Source organism: Oryx dammah, unplaced genomic scaffold (assembly GCF_014754425.2).
Source record: "Oryx dammah isolate SB20612 unplaced genomic scaffold, SCBI_Odam_1.1 HiC_scaffold_4, whole genome shotgun sequence".
Taxonomy (NCBI): domain Eukaryota; kingdom Metazoa; phylum Chordata; class Mammalia; order Artiodactyla; family Bovidae; genus Oryx; species Oryx dammah.
Window position 1 is genome coordinate 71,623,864 of NW_024070188.1, and position 25,432 is coordinate 71,649,295.

The 25,432-nt window shown below is 34.7% G+C and overlaps 1 protein-coding gene across 2 annotated transcripts in view; it reads left to right on the forward strand.

The window, feature by feature from the left end:
• Positions 1-25,432, forward strand: part of STXBP5 (syntaxin binding protein 5) — a 167,640-nt gene that overhangs the window by 116,664 nt on the left and 25,544 nt on the right. The window contains exons 18-22 of one of the 2 annotated variants that reach the window (XM_040238645.1): positions 769-920; positions 6,703-6,768; positions 14,035-14,094; positions 14,192-14,239; positions 24,964-25,014. In XM_040238645.1, the coding sequence (XP_040094579.1) occupies positions 769-920; positions 6,703-6,768; positions 14,035-14,094; positions 14,192-14,239; positions 24,964-25,014 (377 nt within the window). The remainder of the gene's footprint in view (positions 1-768; positions 921-6,702; positions 6,769-14,034; positions 14,095-14,191; positions 14,240-24,963; positions 25,015-25,432) is intronic. The other variant, XM_040238646.1, reaches the window with a different exon arrangement.

Sequence of the window (25,432 nt, forward strand, 5' to 3'; positions counted from 1 at the left end):
TTTGTGTATTTTTAAAATTTGAACTAGTTGCCAAGACTTTTTAATGTGAAAATCCATATTTAGAGCTCTAATTGAAAAGTGCGATTATCTAGCCCATGTCTCGTTCCTGGTCGGCCACAGTTAGCAGGAGCTGAGGTGAAGCTGCCCCTGTTTAGATGAGCTGTTCCCTCTTCAGGTCCCCACAGTCCTTAGTTGGCGTATTTTACTTACTTAGGTAGCCCCTCTATGTATGTTCGTTTTCAACGCCTGGCTTACGGGATCTTAAATGAATAAAGTTCCTTCATTTATAGTCATTTTTATTCATAGTTTGTTTGCACTTCCTGACTCATGATTGAGAAAGTATTTGGAATACTCCAAAGGGAGGCCTCCGAGATTTATGCTTTCTATGTTTTACCCTTGACTGTAGAAATTACCAAAACTTTTCCAAATGTATAATGCCCTATTCCCCAGTAGAAATGAATGTCTTCCCCTGAGGAATTCAGAATAGTCAGAAAAATGGATGTCATATTGTTTAGTGTGGGGATTTATGTCTTTGGTTAAATTTCAACTCCTACATCAGATTTTTTATGTTGATTTGTACACATTGATACAGAAGATCTGCACAGCTCCATCAGAAGACATATGTAACCTGTATTTGCATGTCTGTAATAGTGTTTTGTTTCAGAATGAGTTTTCTTAAAGACCCATCATGCTTTTTTAGCCCTGTAGACTACATTTTCTTCCAACTATTTAACTGTGCTAAAATGTTTGTTCTTTTCCTATTCCTAGGGTAGTTTTTGGCAATTGTAATGGCATTGCGATGGTTGACTACCTCCAGAAAGCAGTACTCCTCAACCTCGGCACTATTGAATTGTATGGCTCCAATGATCCTTATCGGAGAGAACCCCGATCTCCTCGTAAATCTCGACAACCTTCAGGAGGTAAAAAGAAAGAAATCCTGAGCTTTAGGATTTCCATAAATGCCAAGTTACTTCTGTGAATATAAGTACTTCCGTTAGGTAAATAGCTTATCTGATTGTGTCTGTTTGTATAAACTGTCAAAAAAAATAGTAAAAGGTATCAACTTCCTTTTTTGTTTTGTATTGTTATTAGTTTATGCATTTGTTCTTAATATTCTAAGATTTTATTTAACATTGGGAAGGAACCACAGTTTCAGACTTCTTTAGCTAAATTACTATGACAGGAAAATTTATCATTACAGAACAAAAGTTAATTTCATAGTTCTGTCCCTTTTACTGTTTAATAGTGTGAGACCAGCAGTTTATTGTTTTGAGTATCAAAGGAATAATTTCCCACATGAAAAAAAAACGTAGATGCAAAAGTGAATTTGAACTCTGTGAGACACAGCATTCTCAGACAGATTCAGTGCAAGCTCAGATCCATTAAGACTTCTCTCTATAGCATTCTTTTGTGTTTGCTAGATAATTAATGTTATTTTAAAGGTTTCAATACTAATGCCTCATGGAACACATATATAGTTAGCTGTTTATACCAGTACTCCTCACCTTTTTTTTTTTTTTTTCCCCCAAACCTCATGGCAGACACAGAAAATGATATTGGATCTCTGGCATGTAGACATATGTTAATGGGGCCTCCAGTGGTGGTAACTGGCCTCTGAGCTCCAGACTCCCTAAGACCTGCCCAGGGGGACCAGGGATTCAAGAGAACTCCATCTGTGGCAAATGTAACCTAACCTGTTTGCAGAATGCCACTGGGAAGCCCTGATCTACATCTCAGTCTCTCTGAATTAAAATTCTTTCTGACATTCATTTCTCAGTTGCTTTCAAAACATTTTTTGCTAATACTAAATACCTCTCATAATTCATGACAGAAGAAAAGAAAAAGGTGATGGGTTATAGACCTTACTGTCACTTTAGCAACAGTTGAACATTTTTTTCTGTTTTTGTCTATGTGATCATTTTGTCATGTGTTATCTTCAGAAATTGTCCCAACCATACCATTCTAGTATCTTTGTCCCCTTTTTCCTTTTGCTTTCCGTTGCTTCACTGAGGCATGCTGATCGTGACTTCTTGCATGTGCGGCGTTTCTAGCTTATATTCTGAATCTGTGAAAAAACTCCGTTCTTCTTTTTTAAGTAAGTTATTCATTCCACGTCATTAAAGTCATGACAGTGTATTTTGTCTGTAAAACTATTTTTTTCTCATTTTTTTTTTTAAAGCCTATTAAAGCATTCTATATCTAAAATAATATACTCATTACTTAAATTCATCTCATAATATATAAATGAAAACAGCTACTGAAATATTTGTGTTCCAATCCAGTTTCTTTATAAAGCAAAGAAATTAATATATAGTATCAGAAAGTTAAACATTGTCTTGATAGAAAAGGAGTGGTAAAAGTTTTATTACTCATGAAATTAATTTTTTTTCATGTTAGTGCCTCATCATAACTTACATGAAATTACTAGAAATTAAATACCTAAATTCATCCAAGGTTAGAGACCAATTCCACCATGTGATTTTAATTTTTTTTCTTGCATTCCATTGCATCCTATTTTATTCTTTAATAAGCATTATCATATTATTCATATTATTATATGCTTCAGTTTGTATTGAAGAGTTACACATTTAGGTATAAATGTGTAAGCAGGAGAACTACTTAAGTTTTTATCAGTTTAAGATGTTATTGTTGTTATGCTCACTTGAACAATATTAAGGAGAAATAAAAAGTTAAAAATTAAGAGAAAATTATTTTAAAACATACTTTAACATTTCAAGAATATTTTTGTCTTGCTTCTAAAATATATTATTTATATTGTAAATAAAATCAAATATGGAATAATTGTTACTAAAATTCTTTGATTACATTGATGTGTAAAGGATTTTTTGCTGAAGTGTATATTTTAGCATATATTCTTGAAGTGAAGCCCAAATACCATGAAATTGTTCTGTCTTTCATAATAGATCAGTATGAATGGAGAAACTTTTTGCTACTACTTGGTGCTAGTAGGTTTTCATAAAGAATATGATGAGACTCATGAAATTATTTTGTGAGATGAAACATTGTCATTTAAGTGTTTTGTAGTTGTCTTAAAATACAGTTGAACTATTGAGTAAAATATCTACAGTATTTTCATAATAAAAATTATGAAACTGTCACAGGGTACAAGTAGAGGTGAAGTATTTCAGCTACATATATGTATCTGCTGATTGTCGTAATTCTGTTGGGTTGTTGACTAGAAAGTTCAATTGGGTTTTTCTATATCATCTTACCAGGTAGTGAGCGGTAAAGAATCCACCTGCCAGTGCAGGAGGCAAAAAGACGTGGGTTCCATTTCTGGGTCAGGAAGATCCCCTGGAGTAGGAAATGGCAACCTACTCCAATGTCTTTGCCTGGAAAATTACATGGAGAGAGAAGCCTGGTGGGGTACAGTCCATTCATGTCTCAAAGAGTCAGACACCCCACACACACATACCATCTTAGGAAAAGCCCGAACAAACTTTTCAGCCAGCACAGTGTTAAAACAGACCACATTCTCTACCCTCATGTAGCTCACATTATACTGGAAAAGACAGAGTTTGAAAAGATAAGTGGTATATAGTAAGTTACATAGTAGTGCCAAAGGAAAAAATAATTAAATGAGGGGGATTTGAAATAGTGACAAGGGTGTTACATTCTAAATAGAGCCTCTTGAGCAAAGATTTAAAGGAGACAGCTGTTCTTCATGAGGATGTCTGTAGAGAGAACATTTCAGGTAGAGAATAGCAAGTATAGTGGCTCAGAAGCAGTGTAACCAGTGAGTTCAAGGTTACAGTGAAGGATCAGTGTGGCTGATGAGAGAGAGTCAGGGAGATGGTGAAGTAGGTAGGAGAGGAAATAAAGTCAGAGAGTTAATGGGATACCCATAGTCACATATGAATACCACAGTCATGTACCATAGGATCATATACATCAACCAGTCTTCTTAGACTTGACTTTAGGTTTTACCCTGAGTCAGATGGAAAGCATGGAAGGGATTTTTAGCTTATTCCAGAATTTAATAACTAAATTATTCCTATCACACTTGAATTTAGCTTCCTAAATGATTCCTCCTAGGCTGTTTTAAGAAGGAAAATTAACATCTCTTACTACATTTTTATAGCGCTTAGTTGTCGTTCAGTCGCTAAGTTATATCCAGCTCTTTGTGACCCCATGGACTGTAGCACACAACGCTCTTCTGTCCTCCACTGTCTCCCAGAGTCTGCTCAAACAGTTGACAAAATGCCGAAGACTTAAAATTTCAAAACTGATTATTTTTATTCAGTACCAGGCTCATTGTAATACTGGAATATAGTATCACTATTTATTTACTTAGTTGAGGAATATGAGATCACATGGTATTTGTCTTTCTCTGCCTGACTTACTTCACTTAGCATAATGTCCTCAAGGTCCATCCACATTGTCACAAACGGCAAAATTTCACTCATTTTTATGGCTGAATAATATTCTGTTGTATATTTATAACTCTTTTTTCATCTATGCATCTACCAGTGGACACTTAAATTGTTTCAATATATCTCTACTGTTTAAAGACCTGCTATCTTAAGGCTTTATCAAGAAAAAGTTTATTTATATATATAGATATTACATCAGAGATTAATACATGCATACCTATAATTAATCTATCATCTTAGAATTAGAAAGACTAGTTTTTTCTGTTTTTCTAGAATCATTAGTTTGATGAAAGTTAAAAAGAAAAAAAAACTGTCATTCAAAAGCTCCGTATTCAATGAAGACAGTAAGACACAGTTCAAAATAGAAGACACTCCTTATAAACTCAATTCAGTACTCGTGTGTGCTAAGTTGCTTCAGACATGTCTGATTCTTTGTGACCCTATGGACTGTAGCCCACCAGGCTCCTCCGTCTGTGGAATTCTCCAGGCAAGACTACTAGAGTGGGTTGCCATGCCCTCCTCCAAGGGAGCTTCCTGAGCTAGGGATCGAACCTGTGTCCCTTATGTCTCCTACATTGTCAGGCGGGTTCCTTACCACTAGCGCTACCTGGGAAGCCCAGTTTAGTACTCAGCATTCTCTAAATGTTACTGTAAGAGTTCTCTTCGGGACTGTAAAGATTGTGACATTATGTCTTTTACCAGAGGAATAGAAAGGCAGATACTGGTCATAACGTGCACATATGTTGATTTCACACCTGATAACTTCTGAGGCCTAGACATGCAGCTTTTGTCCATTGCCCAGCTATCCCAAGCTCCCTGGCTATGAGTATCCTAGATGGCATCTTCCAAGAGAAGGCTATTTCATCTACATTGGAAATCTGTTGACTGGTATAGCCACCTTCATTAATTACCTTACTGATTTCCTGGATAACTTGCTGCTTCACTTTGTATTTCTATATTGTGGAGATGGCTTTTGTTCTTAATCCTTATGAACCAGCCTCTTCCAGCTTCAGAGTTTTCTGCAGCTTCCATACCTCTCTCAGTCTTTATAAAATTAAAGAGAGTTAGGGCCTTGCTCTGGATTGGGTTTTGGGTTAAAAGGATGTTGTGACTGACGGACTCTTCTATCCAGACCACTGAAGCTTTCTGCCTCTCAGAGTCGGGCCATTTCACTTGATCATTCGTGTGTTCATTGGAGCAGCACTCTGAACTTCCTTCAAGAACTTTCCCTTTACTGTCACAACTTGGATAACTGTTTGGCTTAAGAGGCCTAGGTTCTAGCCTCTCTGAGTTTTTGACATGCCTTCCCCACCAAGCTTAATTATTTCCGGTTTTGGATTTGAAGAGAACAGAGAGTGACTGACTGATTCATCCTTTCACCTGAACTCTTGGAGGCCATTGTAGGGTTATTAACTGATGTACTCTCAATTTTGTGTCTCAGGGAATAGGGAAGCCTGAGGAGAGAGAGAAAGATGGCAAGGGCAGGTCAATGGAGCAGTCAGAACACAGATGTTTCTTAGCTAAGTTTGCTGTCTTATGTGAGTGTGGTGTGTGGTGCCCCAAAACAATTACAAATAGGAACATTAAAGATCGTGATCACAGATCATCATAGAAAATGTAATATTTTAAACTCTTTTGTTATTGTTATGAGAATTAACCAAGATGTGACATAGAAACATGAAGTGACAAATACTGTTGAAAAAAATGGTGTCTGTAGGCCATCTCCATGCAGGATGCCCACAACCTTCAATTTGTTTTTCAAAAAAAGCAATTTCAGCAAAATGCAATAAAACACGGTATGATTGTATTTTAAATGTTGCAAATTTGGTGGTACAAAATATTTTCTTAATTATTTGTCAGTAATATTTAAGGGAGTATATTTGAAACATACTTAGCAGAAACAACTTTGAGACATGAGTTGGGAGTCCCTATAATGTAAAAAAAAAAATCACCAAAAAAGTCACCAAATAAATTTTTCCCTCAGGAGAAATTTAATAAGCAGTATATCATATGCCCTCAAATTGCTGACTTTGAACAAAATCCTGTGTTATGTCTAATGTCCTTGAAGAACAGCAGATTGAAAATTGTTACTGATTTAACTGGTGACTTCTGTATTAGTTTTAATATCAGAATGCTGCGTTATTCTTATCTCAAAGCTATTGAACATAGTATCAATGCCATCGTAGTCTGATAACCTGCTTAGTTTTTTAAAATGGACTGTCATTAGAAATGTACTGTAAATAGGAGGTACAACTGCACTTACATAAACTTTTGTGTGGTATGACTTGGTCTGGGTTTTGTTTTTCAGCAGGTCTGTGCGATATTAGTGAAGGGGCGGTAGTCCCAGAAGATCGCTGCAAATCTCCAACTTCCGGTAATTTGCTTTTTATTTTATTAGTAGTTGTAGTGCTACAAAAGGTATAATGTGCAAAATTTTTATAGATAAACATTTAAAATACATGGAGCTTTTGTGTTACCTATTTATTCTTAAAATTATACCTATATTCTTTGCATTCTAATTAAGTTAAAAGAAATGCATTAGATAAAAATCTACAGGTGTTACCTGTTGAGAGTAATGCAGGAGTTTACTTAGCTTTCTAATATTTACACTTTTGGGGAGAAAATAGATCTTATTTCTTACCATTGGATCAGAGGTTTAGTTATCTGCAGTCTTGTCTTTGCTCTTGGTAGTCCTGGAGTCAGCTGGTAAATCAGTGCTCTAATCCTTGAATAATGTCTATTTAAATGTTATGAGAGATTTTGTTATGAGAGATTTTTAACACTTATTGTCTAATGGTGACTGTGGACAGTTAGAATAATTGTAGACTAGTTATATTTGGTTTTGATTTAATCAAAGTAATATATAATTTTATAGCTATATTAAAGCATTTGTCCTTTGTTATCCATATATTGGCCTTTTGTAACCTATGTGCATGTTACTGTTTCAGAGGAACATTACTTTTAATTTTCCTTAATTAAAATTAAGAGGATCCTGAATTTATTGTTTTTTTTTTTTTTTAGTGGATTAAAAATTTGCTAAAATTTAATAAGTTTAACTTCATAATTTTAACAGACGTGTTTGAAGGCTGGGACTTTTCATCAGCTTTCTCCTGGAAAGACTGTTCTTAGCTTAAAGTAACACTGTTCATGGACAGATTTTGATCCTCCATAGGTAGTTCTGCTATATCATAAATAATTAAAGAATAGGAAAAACTAAAGTGCATTTTACTTTGTCATATTTCAGTTGACCATTTTATTAGCTGTAGGACCATAAAAGCTTATGTGAGGTTTGCTCAAGCTAATCATTTCTTCTCTTAAAATATATACACCTTCTGGTTTTCTTATTTAAGTTTCACATTTAAGTTCAGTCGTGACACTAATAAAACATATGCAACTATAATATATAATATTAGGGCTGAACATTGGTAGAATAACACTGAACAAATAATGTGGAGCAGTATGTATTTCCTGTCTCACAGGATGAAAGCTATTTCTCAATATAATTTTGAATTATAATCTCTCTTAATTATTGCTGTTTTTCCTCCAACTATATACAGTACTATTCTGATCTTCTCACCTTACCTCAAGGCCATGTGAATGCAGTGATCAGTATGTTAAGTCTATAAACCAAACTGGAAAACATGGACATGTGATATATTGTCTTTAATATATTAAATGACCATCAAATGTGTTTTAACAAGATTCAGCCAAAGTACATTAATACTGCTTTTAATCCTAAGGCATACTTTCAGTAGGTATGTATAAATAACAATTTGAAATAACCCAAATAAAGGGTAATTGTAGATAAATATGATCAGTTCAGTCTGTTCAGTCGCTTAGTCATGTCCAACTGTTTGTGACCCCAAAACTGCAGCATGGCAGACCTCCCTGTCTATCACCAACTCCCAGAGTTCACCCAAACTCATGTCCATTGAGTAGGTGATGCCATCCTGCCATCTCATCCTTTGTCGTCCCATTCTCCTCCTGCCCCCAATCCCTCCCAGCATCAGGGTCTTCTCCAGTGAATCAACTCTTCACATGAGGTGGCCAAAGTATTGGAGTTTCAGCTTCAGCATCTGTCCTTCCAGTGAACACCCAGGACTGGTCTCCTTTAGGATGGACTGGTTGGATCTCCTTGCAATCCAAGGGACTCTCAACTCTTCTCCAACACCACAGTTCAAAAGCATCAATTCTCCGATGCTCAGCATTCTTCACAGTCCAAATATCACGTCCATACATGACCACTGGAAAAACCATAACCTTGAATAAACGGACCTTTGTTGTCAAAGTAATGTCTCTGCTTTTGAATATGCTATATAGGTTGATTATAACTTTCCTTCCAAGGAGTAAGTGTCTTTTAATTTCATGGCTGCAATCACCATCTGCAGTGAATTTGGAGCCCCAAAAAATAAAGTCTGACACTGTTTTCCACTGTTTCCCCATCTATTTCCCATGAAGTGATGGGACCAGATGCCATGATCTTAGTTTTCTGACTGTTGAACTTTAAGCCAACTTTTTCACTCTCCTGTTTCACTTTCATCAAGAGGCTTTTTAGTTCCTCTTCACTTTCTGCCATAAGGATGTTGTCATACGCACTATCTGAGGTTATTGATATTTCTACCAGCAATCTTGATTCCAGCTTGTGCTTCTACCAGCCCAGCATTTCTCATGATGTATCTGCACATAAGTTAAATAAGCAGGGTGACAATATACAGCCTTGACGTACTCCTTTTCCTATTTGGAACCAGTCTGTTTTTCCATGTCCAGTTCTAACTGTTGCTTCCTGACCTGCATACAGGTTTCTCAAGAGGCAGGTCAGGTGGTCTGGTATTCCCATCTCTTTCAGAATTTTTCACAGTTTATTGTGATCCACACAGTCAAAGGCTTTGGCATAGTCAATAAGGCAGAAATAGATGTTTTTCTGGAACTCTCTTGCTTTTTTGATGATCCAGTGGATGTTGGCAATTTGATCTTTTGTTCCTCTGCCTTTTCTAAAACCAGCTTGAACATCAGGGAGTTCACGGTTCACATATTGCTGAAGCCTGGCTTGGAGAATTTTGAGCATTACTTTACTAGCGTGTGAGATGAGTGCAATTGTGTGGTTCAGTTCAGGCCCTCAGTTGTGTCCAACTCTTTGCGACCCCATGAATTGTAGCACACCAGGCCTCCCTGTCCATCACCAACTCCCGGAGTTCACCCAAACTCACGTCCATAGAGTTGGTGATGCCATCCAACCATCTCATCCTCTGGCCGTCCCCTTCTCCTCCTGCCCCCAATGCCTCCCAGCGTCAGAGTCTTTTCCAATGAGTCAGCTCTTCACATGAGGTGGCCAGTGTATTGGAGTTTCAGCTTTAGCATCAGTCCTTCCAAAGTACACCCAGGACTGATCTCCTTTAGGATGGACTGGTTGGATCTCCTTGCAGTCCAAGGGACTCTCAAGAGTCTTCTCCAACACTGCAGTTCAGAAGCATCAATTCTTCGATGCTCGACTTTCTTCACAGTCCAGCTCTCACATCCATACATGACCACTAGAAAAACCATAGCCTTGACTAGACGGACCTTTGTTGGCAAAGTAATGTCTCTGCTTTTGAATATGCTATCTAGGTTGGTCATAACTTTCCTTCCAGGGAGTAAGCGTCTTTTAATTTCATGGCTGCAATCACCACCTGCAGTGATTTTGGAGCCCAAAAAAATAAAGCCTGACACTGTTTCCCACTGTTTCCCCATCTATTTCCCATGAAGTGATGGGACCAGATGCCATGATCTTAGTTTAGTTTGAGCATTCTTTGGCATTGCCTTTCTTTGAGATTGAAATGAAAACTGACCTTTTCTAGTCCTGTGGCCACTGCTGAGTTTTCCAAATTTGCTGGCATATTGAGTGCAGCACTTTCACAGCATCATCTTTCAGGATTTGAAATAGCTCAACTGGAATTCCATCACCTTCACTAGCTTTGTTCGTAGTGATGCTTTCTACCACCCACTGACTTCACATTCCAGGATGTCTGGCTTTAGTTGAGTGATCACACCATCATGATTATCTTGGTCATGAAGATCTTTTTTATACAGTTCTTCTGTGTATTCCTGCCACCTTTCTTAATATCTTCTGCTTCTGTTAGGTCCATACCATTTCTGTCCTTTATCGAGCCCATCTTTGCATGAAATGTTCCCTTGGTATCTCTAATTTTCTTGAAGAGATCTCTAGTTCTTCCCGTTCTGTTGTTTTCCTCTATTTCTTTGCATTGATCACTGAGGAAGGCTTTCTTATCTCTCCTTGCTGTTCTTTGGAACTCTGCATTCAGATGCTTATATCTTTCCTTTTCTCCTTTGCTTTTCACTTCTCTTCTTTTCACAGCTATTTGTAAGGCCCCCTCAGCCAGCCATTTTGCTTTTTTGCATTTCTCTTCCATGGGGATGGTCTTGATCCCTGTCTCCTGTACAATGTCAGGAACCTCCGTCCATAGTTCATCAGGTACTCTATCAGATCTAGTCCCTTAAATTGATTTCTCCCTTCCACTGTGTAATCATAAGGGATTTGATTTAGGTCATACTGAATGGTCAAGTGGTTTTCCCTACTTTCTTCAGTTTCAGTCTGAATTTGGCAATAAGAAGTTCATGATCTGAGCCACAGTCAGCTCCCGGTCTTGTTTTTGTTGACTGTATAGAGCTTCTCCATCTTTGGCTGCAAAGAATGTAATCAATCTGATTTTGGTGTTTTGTCATCTGGTGATGTCCATGTGTAGAGTATTTTCTTGTGTTGTTGGGAGAGATAAATATGTAAGTATACTTAAATATAAGTAAATATAAAAAGTGCGTAGTGGTAAAAACTCCAGATTCTCTCTTTTGTACCAGAGCAACTCAAATATCATTCAGCATTTTCAAATATACTGTGCTCTTTGGTTCAGAGGAAAAGACGATATAGTTGCAACATGCAGAAATTTATGACACCAGGCATTTTTCAGGTGTTTGAAATGCAAAATAAAAATTGTGACCTCAGAAATTATTAATAAATCACAGATTCTCATCTTTAGACACAAACTCTTATTTAGTTTAGTCCCCGATTATGCTCTGAAGAGTTTTTGAAGACTCGTATCCATTCATGCATACCAGGAAAGACCACTTTTACAAAAGCAAACCAAACTAGTAGGCAATAATTGTACCTAAAACATGTTTTATATACCAGGAGATAGTTAGTCATGCATAAATACTAAGAACTATCATAGAAATCAGAATAAACCTCTGGAAATAGTTACTAGAAAACAATGTTTATATTTATGAAAGAAGAAGAAATGCATAAAAAGTGAGTTGGAAGTTCAACTGAATCATAAATACTAAGAAGAGTACCTCTGTTATAGAAAATGAAAGGACATCATCTGCCCTTTATCACAACCAATATGTTCATTTGAAATAGTACATATAAGTGAGGAGAAACTTTTTGAAAAGCATTTAAATCCCATAACCAAAACTTGTGATCTGAATAATTTAGCCAACTAATATCAAATCTCTATTCAAAAATCATCCTGAGAAAATCCAAATTACGAGTATCATTTTCCCTTTCCGTTTATTTTCAAATAAACCAACAATAACTCTGCCATCCTGAATTAACATAGAATATTTCTGCCATCTCTGTTTGATCTTTATTTCAGAGAACTCAGATTGCTTCACTGAGCACTTTAGTAATGTTGGGATATTTATAGTACTGTATCCAAAATTTATGTGTATGTGTGTATATGTATGTATGTATTTGTATATATATATTTCAAATTGAAGAAAACACAAGGCCACATATCATGAGATGGTGACCTTAGGAGTTTCCATGTACCCTAGAGAAAAAAAAAATTTTTAAGCTATATGTATTTTCTGTGCTTGTTTAATCATAGTAATTTGTAAAATATATTCAAGTAGGAAATACTAAAAACATTTTTGGAACTTTTTCATAAGCTATCATGGAAGTTTTGACAACTAGTGGGCATTTTCAGTTAGGGGGAAAAAGATCTTCTTTTACTTATGTTTATGGCTTATGTTGCCTATTTTTATGTTGGAGTCACTGAACATTTTTATAATTTTATATTCATGTTTAGATATGCTATCTTGCTATTATTCTGATATAAAATATATAGAATAAAATAAGTATTAATTTTTGTACATTCATGTGGTTATATAGTGTCAGAGATGAATAGTATTTTAAATTATATATAACATCTCATAACTATTATCTTCCTTAACTCTGAATTATATTTATATGAGAAAGGAGGGTACTTATTTATATTCCTGAAAATGTTGCTGAGCTCAGTGTTTCCTGTGTGATATTTTTGGATATAGCATTTATTAGGCTCTATAAATGCTATTTAGCAAAAATAAGGTAGTTTTAGAAGAGTAATTTTTATGAGACTATTTTAGAAGTAATTGGCTCCTGCCAATGTTGACAGGTTTTACTTGTTCTGAGAAGAGACTTCAAGGATATTTTCCACCTGGCCAAAAAAAGAAAGTATGATTTTGTGGGGAAAGGTCAAATTTTGACCTTATTTATTAAGGCCCAGTACTTTCATTGGGATAAAAAAGAAATCAGCACAGAAAAACCACTTTATTTACTTCCAGTTATATTCTAGACATTTACTTGTAGCAGAAAAGCTTTATTCGTTCAGCAAATGTTTACCTAGACATTCCTACATGCTGAGAACTCCACGGAGTCCTGAAGGGATGAAATGATCAATCAGATAGGGGTCCCAGCTTCTCATTTCAGTTCAGTGGTCAAGTGTGTGTAAACTCAAAATATAAGATGTTAAGTGATTAACATCATAAGAAAAATAACAAGTAAACTTTTACAGGAATTCAAAGCAGGGGAAGTGATTTATAAGCTGGAGAGATTTTGAAATTTTTAATGTCTGTCATTTGAAATGTGTTATAAAGAATAGATAGTTTGTAGAATTTCCTTTATAAAAAAGATTTGTTAGAAGTTAAAGAAATACAATGAAAATTTAGAAACATCTTTTTAAGAAAAAAGGACAAATAAAATCTCAATTATGAAAATATTAGATAAGCTTATTGAAAGTCACAGTTGAAATAAAATATTTTATACCTCATTAAAATAAATATTTGAACATACCTAAAATTGTAAGTATTATCCTCAGTATTTTAAAGACCTGTATGATAATAGTACAATTTATATAAAATTTTAAAGTTTGTATCTAGAAAGCTAACTCTAAAATTAGCTTTATCAGGATAGTACTTGTACAGGATTCTATGTGCCACTAGATAAACCTTATTCAATTAACTAATATCAAGAATTTTTACATTATTTTACAAACAGCTCCTTATGTTTTGTTTATCTATTCTCTAACTTACAATATATACGAAGATTTTGCCAAATACTTATATCTTATGGAAAAATTATTATAGGTTAGAGTTAATATATATACTAGAGATTGGTCTACCCTGAAAGATAATGTATTACTGATTGCTATTGCTACTGTAATATTATATGAATTTTTATTAACTATATACACAATATTTTCTTGTGGCCAGTAGTGTGGGAACTTATCCTAGGGGTTACCAAATTACTTTGTTTGTACTTTTCCCTGTGACAACTCAGTGTTTGTGACTGACTATATGCCTGTTCCTTCCATTGTCTTCATTTGTGTAGGTTCTTCATCACCCCACAATTCAGATGATGAACAAAAAATGAATAATTTTATAGAAAAGGGTATAGTATCTTTAAAGTATTTTCTTTTAATTACATTTAATTCATTTAGTTTACTTTGAATAGATTTTGACATTTTATATCAAAATATTATTTTCAGTGAAGATCAAAAGCAGAAAGTTTTCCAAGATGGTAGCCAGTGATATAGGTAGGAAATAGACATTTCTATTTTGTTTCTAATCCTTGCTATATGCAGTGCTAACGCAGCATCAGAAAATTATCTAATGCATTGCGTTTTGTATATATTAATTTGTTATTCCTATGCTAAATGATAATCTCTTGGGCTGTGTTTCTTCTAAACTCATTGGGACAGTAATTATCAAAAATCAGTTAAATTGGGGTTGCAGTTCTTCCTCTGACTTAACCGTGTGAATTGCTCTATTAATTTTTATTTTTGCTTATTTTAAAATAAAGCAGGGTTCAATTTATGACACAAGTACTACAATTTTTTACTCCAAGGTTGTGAATTTTTTTAATGTATTTGTGTTTTTCCTGCCTTTACTCTATCCTCCTCACATTATTAAGACTCCAGATTTCAAGGAAATGGTTTAAAAAAGATTGACATTTAGGCTATAATCTGTACTACCCTTGATTTAAATAGGAATTTTCTAGGACTCTTGCCCCCCAAGTAAAAATCAGTGGTACTTTGAAATTAATTACTCACTCCAAGATTTTCAAAATTTCAAGTTTGGGGATAAAAGACATAGTTAAATTTAGGGATATAATCCAAATAGGATTTTTTTTTTTTCCAAATAGGATTTTTTAGTCATAAAAGTTTGAATTTTGTCTGAAGATTTTTAAAAGCCAGAGAAACACCATTTTACTAAAAGAGTACACATTTAATCTTCGATTTAAATCCAAATTTTTTATTATATTATTAATATATTATTTATTTCCCCCCAAACTCCCTCCATATATTCATTGAATTGTATTAAATTAGATGAATTTCTAGGTAGCTGGAATAGATTTACTTTTTTTCAACTCAAAGTTTAATATGTAGTAAAATTAAATTTCAAAAACTGTTAGAAATAGCACCATATTGTCTGTATGTTGTAAATTGAACCCTGTTTAGTCATATTAACATTGGCTGACTCTTAGCACCTCTGGTCATTTTTTGAATAAGGCGATTTATTCTTGGGCAAAGGGCTGTTCATTTATGGAGAATCAATTATTTACTTCTTCGTATTTGTGGTACCTTAGTGAATCATCTGGTAATATTTAAATCACTTTCATTAGCTATGAGCACTGTTGCATAATTCTTTTTCAACAAATTTCCTTTTTAGTATATACTATCTTAATAATACTTTAGAGGTTCTTTTACCTTCATATAATTTGAAAAATTTGAAGGAACTTTGTATGTACAATTTATCAAAGAACTTGCAGAGTTTAATTACTTAAGAATTTTGCCTTGTGTGAAAGTTACTTTGTATATAATTAAAATTTTTGAATAATTTATCTGTTTGATTTTTGATCCTAGGGTTATATTGTTTTGTTAAATATATTGACTCAATTTTCATTATTTTCTGTGTAATGAATATATAACGTTGAATATCTATCTGAGTGTGATTATTTGATAGACTTCAATTAATTTCTTAGAATTGAGAATATTATTGGAAGGATAGTTCTTTGGTAGCATAAAAAAAAGCAAGAATGTTATCAACAAGTTTTTTTATCATGCCGGTTTCTATAGCTATATTTTTGGGGAGACATGTTAACTTTCTTCAGCTTTTCAAACTTATGTTAGTTTTTCACTTCCAGAAACCACAGTTGCAGCTGTGGTTTATATATTTCTGTATTTGTTTTCAGTTGGAATCTTTTAGTATTTTCTATTGACATATAATTGACTGAAACTATTAGATTAGTTTCAGATATACAGTGTTGAATACAAGATTCAACATTTTTATACATTACCCACCATACAGAGTTATTACAGTATTTGTGACTATGTTCCCTGTGCTATACATTACATCCTTGTGACTTACTTTGTAACTGATATTTTTATTATTCCAACATATATCCCAGGTGATATAGAAGGAAAAACGTACTTCTCCATTTCTTCGTTTTCTTTTTTAATCCACTCAGTAACCTCAGTTAGCTCCTCATTGTTATCTCCCTCTTTTCCATATGACAGCACTGTCAAAGGGTACAGAGTATCTATTGGTTACATAGCTAACACATGTCAGAGCCATGATTTACACTGAGGTTGTCCTAATCCACTGTTTGTCCTCTTCAACACTGTACTGTATTTCCTCTTAAGATTTACTGAAGCCTGTAAGGATTCAAAGACAAATCTGTCGTATGACTTATAACTAGATCATCTGGTTATGACTCTGTTCTATCTACATGGTAACCTGGAAAAGTAAAAAGATGGTTCATATCAAACTATGTCTAAGCTCTACCTCGTTGGTGCCATCATGGTACCCGTCACCCAACTATAGTTTACAGTGCCTGGAAGTCTACCTTTCTCAAAGAGCAGACTCAAGTGAAAGTAACAGGAGTCAACAGTAGAGTTCCCTGACCTGTCTCTCTGAAGCATGGCTTCGTTTCCTAACTGACAGTAATTCAGGTAAATGGCACTGGCAGTGAGGTCATTGTTCATGCGTAAGAATAACAGCCTAGAAAGACATAACTGTAGTATTGTGAATTAACAGTAAAAATATAGAAGAGTGTACTGTATAATGCAACTGTAGCATCCCTATGCATATAGGGATTTGTTTCGCCTGTTCATACTTTATGATTAATTTTTGTTACTAAAAATCTTAATGGCCAGAATTTTAAAAATCAGTAACTTTCCCATAGTTAGCAATTTCTGTAAATCATTTTGAAAATAATATTGGTTATCAATTTTTTATTCATTATTTATATTTTATAAAATTTCAGAAATATATAAAGCTTTTTGTTATTCTAAGTTTATATAAAAATAGTCCTAAAATATGTATCTTTGTTAAAGTATTAAACAAATTTTTCGTGATGTACTTGTGAATAAAATATGGTCCAGATGTTAGCATTCTTTGGTAGATTTTGATTAAACTTCTCTAAAGATTATTCTCTCTCATGATGAGTACTTTATTCAGAAAGTAGATACCTAGCTCTATTCTGTAGTCTCTTATCCTGCCCATGTCCCATTTTATTACTAATATCCATATAGAAGGAATGAAAGTGTAAGGAGGAAGTAATATTGGAGATTAAAGAATAACAAGTCAGGAAATAAGGTCACTTAATTTGTGCTGTGCCAAAACAAGCATGAGTAATAGCTCTATGTAATGAGCACCCCTAAGTTCTACATATTACACTAGGCGTTTGTCATATGGTATTTGTTAATTATAAGAAAGATAATACCTGCAGAGCCCTTTTTAATTTCTCAAATTTCTGAATTAGCTATTACTTTGGGAATGATTGGTTTTCTTGCTTAGCAAAAACTGAAGTAAGTTTTGAAGTCAATTTAAATGAAAATAATGCCTAGGTGTTGTTTTCATGAGTTTTCCCATATATGTGTACTTGCTCACTTGCTCAGTCATGTCACTCCTTGCAACCCCATGGACTCTAGCCCCCAGGTTCCTCCTCTGTGCATGGGATTCTACAGGCAAGAACACTGGAGTGGGTGGCCATGTCCACCTCCAGGGGATCCTCCCAACCCAGGATCGAACCCACGTCTCTTGCGTCTCCTGCACTGGCAGATGGATTCTTTACCACTCTGCCACCACATGTGGCAGTTACTCCTTTTTTATATTTAAGTGTTCTAACAGACTTAAATCTGTTCTGAATCATGTTTTAAATCACTGACTCGTTAAATCCTACATTTTAAAGCAACTCAGCCCTTTTATTTTTCAAGAAAAGAATTTGAGCCTCAAAGAAGTCAAATGCATATCCAAAGTAATAGCACATGGTAATGGCTTAGTCAAGGTCAGAATCCCAGTTTCTTGATCCTATACTACAGCATGTATCTGCTTTCATAATATGTGGTCTCTTCTTGTGCTCTCTTCCCAATTCATTTATGTTTACAGTTTGAAAAACAATTTCTCAGAGGTTTGTTTGGAATTTTCTATATGAATTTGAAAAGATATGTATGTAATTAAGTTTTGTTTTTTGTTTACAATTTTAATTTGATTTTTTTATTTTGTTCTAAGAATTTTAAGTTTTAAAATTATTCTAATTTATTATAAAACAAAGTAGTACTGATATTTCTAGTTTATATCCCCCAATATTCATCCCAAAATACGGCTGCTACATCTATAGAAGTTCATCTTTATATTTAATCCTCAATATGGCCATTGAAAGAACAGAAGCTTGTCTTGAAAGAGAAGATGAGTCAAGTATTCATTAAACCCCTTTTACAGGTAACTTGAATATTTTCTACTTTGAAAATAGATTATTATGTAATATTAATACTTACCCTTACTTGGTCAAGAACTAAATTGCACAGACAGGTACTTTAAAACCACTGTATAAGTCATACTTCCTCTAAATGAATTTCTTTTTCTTTTTCAGGATGACTAAAGTCTGAGGATTTTGGCATATCACGTGTTCAAACTCTAATTCTGTTTCTGACTGTATTTTCTGTCAAATTGCGTAATAAAATATGCTCAGCAAAGTCTGTGTCTTATATACCAGTACTTACTGTATATGCGTCTCTATAGAATCATCTTTTTCTAACATTCAAAGGCTATACAGTGATCTTTCTAGAAATAACTTGCTGTTTGCTTCCTAACATAAAGAAAATTAGTCCAAACTAAAGTTACATTACCGAAATATTTTTTGTCAACTATTGTTTGACCAGAACTATTAATGTGGGGATCTGTTTTATGTCATTACTTATTATATTTATTTGGTAGAGTTGCCAGAGGAAAATACTACAAACTGAGTGGCTTAAATAATAGAAATTTACTTTCTCTAGAATGGTTCTGGAGGCTAGAATTCCAAGCTCAAAGGAGTGACAGGTTTTTGTTTTTTGTGTGTTTTTGTTTTCTCCTCTGAGGCCTCTGTCCTTGACTGCCTTCTTGCTGTGTTTTCACATAGTCTGTCTTCTAGGCACATGCACCCCTGTTGTGTCTGTGTGTCTGGATTTCTTATTATATGTGCCAATCAGATTGGATTGGTCTACCCACTTAGTGGCCTTATTTCAACTTAATCACCTCTTTAAAGGTCCTGTCTCCACATAGGTCACATTCTGAAGCCCTAAGTGATGCTTAAGGCTTTGGCATACCAATTTTGGGGAACAGTTCAGCCTGTGGCACTTAATTATGTGAAGTTTGTTTAATGCCTTCTCTAGGAAATGGCTATGAGATGTCTTTAATTATGATGATATCTTAGATATTATATTTTATGAATTTGTGAAAAGTACATAGAGATGGGAAAAATATTGAAGACAAAAGCTCTAGGAGTTCAAGAATTAAGAGAGCTTGTAGTAGCCAGCTCTTTACCTGGCAGGTATTAGTATCTCTTTAAAATTTCTCCTTCATTTTAGGTAATGGATAAGTGTCTTGTATTTCCAAAGGTTGTCTTTTTGATTAACAAGCTTATATTTAATTTGTCCTCTTTTTCTCTTTATTTGATTTCACTTGTGAAGAAATTCAGCTTCTTTCTAAAAATTCCAATGACGGCTTTTGTTTATTTATATTTATAAACATTGTCATGTTTATTGAACATGCACACTAAGAGCTAGACACGTATACATGGATGCAGTATTTTGCAAAATAAATTGCTCCCAAATTAACAATTTATATTCTAGCATGGGAGGTAAAAATTGATATTATTAGTTCCAATAGCTATTAAAATAATGTGTGATAGGAGTTTCTACTTCTTGGTCTCACTTTCCCCCTGGGATCACTTACCCTAAACTACAAGCTGATTTTTAGTCTTATATTTTTAAGTTCTGATTGCTCTTATTTTATATGCATACATTTTAACATTATCCTTGAAAAGAATTGCATTGGATCTCTGCTGGTGAGAAAAGTTATCTTGCCACTGTATTCTAACTATTGAACCTTTCTCAGTAATAAAGATCCATTTGCTTTTTTGGCATCTTCTCCATAGTGTCATAAGAAGTCATTTTACCTTGTATTGTGGGTATCTTGTTTAATATAAAAGCCACATTCTAAAAAGCAGAAGTTATAGTTTTGTTTTCCTTTAAGAAATCGTCCTTAGAAAAATAAGATGTGAAACACAGTGGGTAGAGAAGCTAAAGGAAGATTATAAAGCATCTGTTTAAATTCAGAGAAACAGTAAGAATCTCTGTAACAGAGAAACTTTTCCTTGCAAAAAACTAAAAAGCATCAACCATGACAGATCTGTCATCTCTAGTACAATGGTTCAGCCAGTCCCCTTACCTCAAGATTTGCTTTTCTTAAACATCACACATCCTTCTTTGGTATTGAAACCACTATTGCAGACTTGATTATTGTGATCAAGTATAACTTCGTTATTCTTTCCAAGCAAATGCAGCTCTTTACTGCTTATTCAGCCAGCCAGCTTGATATTCTCATTCAGATTTATAAAAAGAGCAGAGACTTGGGTTAGCAGCCTGCTGAGATATATCTCTGACTGCAGTTTTCTCCAAATTGAATAAACGTTTTTACTGTCATTCCATTGTTTCTACTGTGGACAAAGGCATAGAAAATGAGAGCTATTTTATAGCTTTGAGTGACAAAGGATTTCAAAACAAGAAAGGTACGGGGTTACAGGGGGAAGAGTTGAAGAATACACAAATGAAGAAGAGAAAAACAGTTTGCCTTCCAGGAACTCATTCAGATGATAATGTTTTCAGTTTGAAGACCTCATTGGAAGCTGGATAACTTCAAAGCATGGACAGAAGTTTCTTTTCCAGGGTGATGAAATCAACTGACAAGATAACTGTGTTGGCAAGTGCTTCTGAGACTCCTGAGAAGTAAAAATATAATCTTTAGGAAGTGCTGGATAAAGTCTACAGCTACTTTCTGCCCCACCTCTCTCTGACTGGAGAGTACTTTCCTGTTGCACTGCAGAGTGATTCGCACCCAAGTGGAATTGTAGCCTCATTAAGCTAAGGAGGAAGAAATGGAAGTTCTGGGCGGCTAAAGTGACTTGAACTTGTGAGGGTGGGCACCGGAGAGAAAGGAACTGCTCCAAGGGGCATTCCTAGAAGTCTTGTGTGTAGGTTCAGTATAGGTCCTTGCCTTCGGCCTGGGCCGCATATGAGCTGGTCAAGACTCCACCACCGGGCCTCAGGTACCTGCTCTGAGGCTGAGAGCTGCCCAGTGACACAAGAAGTCATGTGGTGCTAGGAGTAGATGCAGTGAAACCTTGCTGAGCACCTGTCATTCTGTTGAAATCCCAGAAAGGCCGCTTATTAAGAGTAAGGATCACTTCTTAGTGTGAAAGCCATACCCTAAAACAAAGTTCTAACTGATATAGACCCACCCTAATAAAGAATAAAACCAAGAGTGATCAGAAGGATCCACCAGGAATTTAACTGCATGACAGACTAAAACTCAACATCTGTTAAGGTTGATGGTATAATCCATACTCAACTTCAACATATTGTCTACTATTCAGTCAAAACTTATGTCCACATTCAATCAAAAGGTCCTAGGCATGTGAAATAAAAATTCAAAATCACGAGAAATATTGGGTTGGCCAAAAAGTTCAGGTTTCTGTAGGTGCTTATGAGAAAATCAAGAATTTTTTGGCCAACCCAATATGACCCATAATCAAAAGAATTTTAAAAATCGTTCAGTAGAAACAGACCACAAGATGGCCTAGATGTTGAAATTAGCAACCAAAAGTTTTAAAGCAGCTGCTGTAATATGTTCAAGTACTAAAGTGGGAAAATGGCCATAGTGAGTGAACAGATGGAGAATATCAGCAGATAAAATTAAACTTTATAAAAAATTGAAATACTACTGTGGAAAAATTCAGTATCTGAAATGATATGATCAGTTCATCAGATGAGTTTAGATGGAGACTACCAAAAAAAAAGGGCTATGGAGCCTGAAGACATCGAAATGCTGAGGACTTAAATCTTTCGCCCCTCCACCACTTCCCCTCTCCCCTTCCTCATAGGTTACTCAGATTGTTTCTTTTTCTACAATTAGATATATATTGAATTTACCTTTTGAAATGAACTTAAAAAAGGTTGAGCTTGTAGTTGTACATGCCATTCTATATTTATGTCCTAAAAATTGTTTTCCATTTTGTTTTTTTTTAGTTAATTGGGGTAGAATTGGGGTTTAATTACTGTAAAATTAAAGAAATATTGGGCTGTTTACAAGTATATTAATGGCTCATCTGTATAACACTTTACAGCTTATGAAAATTATTTCACTTGTTTAGTATTACTAGTAACTAATGTTTTTCAGCTGTATACTGTGTCAGATATTGCACTTAACGTTTTGCTTATGTCTTCTTTTATAATCTTCAAAACTATGAAATTGGCATTATTATCCATCTCTGTTTTCCAGGTGAAATTTGAGGTTTAGAGAGGCAAAGTGGTTGGCCTAAGGTCACACACCTACTAGTTCATTGAATTAGATACACAGTAATTTCTGGTCTGATTCCAAATCCAATCCTCACCACCATACTTGACATTTCATGTTTTACAAACAAGATTTTGAAGCTTATTCAAGACTTGTTTGCTGTGGACTTACTGTATCTACATATGGATTTGATGAATTAGTCTTGTTTCCTATCTTGAAGTTACTTGTAGTCTAGGGACCTTGATGCTCCACAGACCAGGAACATCAGCATCTCCTGGGAGCCTGTTAGAAGTGCAAGAATCTGATTTAACAAATTCCCCAGATGATGTATATGTACATTCAATATTTATAAGCACTGGTCCTAAAGATATAGAACAACTTAATCAAATCAGAGTAGTCAGGTCTAGAGAGGCATACACATCTGATTGTGAAGGGGTATCTTTAGACTTTACTAGGCTAGTTTTTCTCCTTCTGTTACTATATAGATATTATTTAGCAGCCTGTGTACATTGTACCTATGATATGTAATAAAAACTTGTAAGTTCTTTCAAAAGTTAAATGTTACATTTTAGAAAATGTTTTGAGTTGAGTAGACTTCAGTTTAGTCGCTCAGTCATGTCCAACTCTTTGCAACCCCATGGACTGCAGCACCCTAGGCCTCCCTGTCCATCACCAGCTCCTGGAGTTTACTCAAACTCATATCCATTGAGTCAGTGATGCCATCCAACCATCTCATCTTCTGTCCTCCCCTTCTCCTGCCATCAATCTTCCCCAGCATCAGGGTCTTTTCAATGAGTCAATTCTTTGCATCAATCAGGTGGCCAAAGTACTGGAGTTTCAGCTTCAGCATCAGTCCTTCCAATGAATATTCAGGGCTGATTTCCTTTAGGATGGACTGGTTGGATCTCCTTGCAGTCCAAGGGACTTTCAGGAGTCTTCTCCAACAACACAGTCCAAAAGCATCAGTAATTCAGTGCTCAGCTTTCTTTATAGTCCGACTCTCACATCCATACATGACTACTGGGAAAACCGTAGCTTTGACTAGGTGGACCTTTGTTGCCAAAGTAATGTCTACTTTTTAATATGCTGTCTAGGTTGGTCATAACTTTTATTCCAAGGAGCAAGCATCTTTTAATTTCATGGCTGCAGTCACCATCTGCAGTGATTTTGGAGCCCAAAAAACTAAAGTCTGTCACTGTTTCCCCATATATTTGCCATGCAGTGATGGGACCAGATGCTATTTATATGAGATCAACCATGATAGATTTCATTTGGCTATTTCCGTTTTCTGTTACTTTTTATGCTTTAACTGAGGTTAACTCTGTCAAAATGGGATGAGACTGATTCGTATATTTGACACTTTGTTGTTGTTTTTTGAAAGGATGCTAATTAGAGTAATGAATCTTAGAAATAAAAACCTGATTTCCCCCTATCCCTTCCCATGTAGCCTAATGCCTCTTCCCTAACAATGAATTTGTCATTTTTTTAGATGTGGAAGTTGTGTGCTATGACTGGATTTCTCTTTGTTTACATGGCGCCCTTATGGATTAGCAGGGTCTGTTTTTTAAATATCTCCTAACCATCCAAAATTTAACAACATATACGCATTCACGTATTAACACGCAAATGTGCATTCAGAATTTCACTTAGGAAGCACTGTTCCGTTACGCATGCATTGCCACTAACATAATGAATGTAGTAAAACACCTCCTAACTAAAGCACTTCGTAGATTTAGGCAATAACTGAGGATGGAAAGTGAATTCCCGTAAGATTTTTACATAGACTTTTTAAATATCGTAATCCAAAATAGAAATATCTGTAGTTTACATTTTTGTAAATATGCTAGACTGAGCATGACTTTGTTTTGTTTTGTTTTTGTGGTTTTTGTTTTTAACTAAAATGTAAATAGAGATGTTAACATATATGAAGAAATGGATGAGCCAGCTATTTTTGTGATGTAATCAAATACTTCAGCTTGATGTAGGTTCATCCTATATTCAAGATCCTAACTTTAAAAGGAATGTGAAGATGAGGAGCTGGAAAGTTTGTATTATATCACATACCCAGACTGTCTTATGCCTCTGTTGTCCTTATCTGAAACATCTTTCTGAGAAATGACTGATTCTCTTTAAAAAGCCTAACACTTTCCTATGAGCCTAAGAAATAATTAACAGAATTTAAAAGGCTTCCTTGAAGTGAGAGCTTCAAGCACTCAAAGATATTATATCAAGTAAGTACAAACTTTTTAAAAAGCTGAAAATAAGATTTACTTTCCAACCATAACATTATTAATCATATTTTAATTATCTTAGTCTCTAGACTTAGTAATAAAAACATTCACTCCTATCTTGAAGAAAATTGGTAGAAATAAGAATGAATCAGATATTCTTCAGAACTTTAAAAGTGCATTTTATTTTTCAGCAAAAATGTCAAGGAAGTTAAGCTTGCCTACTGACCTAAAGCCTGACTTAGGTAAGTAAAATAAATGAAAATATGCAGTAGTTAAAATCTCTTTAATGGGAAAACAAAAAAGTCAGGAAATTTAAAATGACCATAGAATAGATTTTCACTGAAAAGTTTAAAATAACTGTTTAAGGAATAATAGCCTTTGGATGCCATCTGTATATGATAAGATAATTATTATATAAATTTAAGCAAACCAAAATAGTCTATTTACTCAATCCTCTCATACTTTATGTGTAAACAAAATTCAGTGTAAGATTAAAATTTATGTGATTTTTAGATTAATTTCTATAGGCCATCTGAAAACTCATCTTGAGCACTATGATTTATTAACTTATTTTTATGAGAATAATATTTTCAAAATATATGACTGGTTTTCTGTATTACAGTGAATCTCATGTCAAGAATCAGTATTACTTTTTGATGA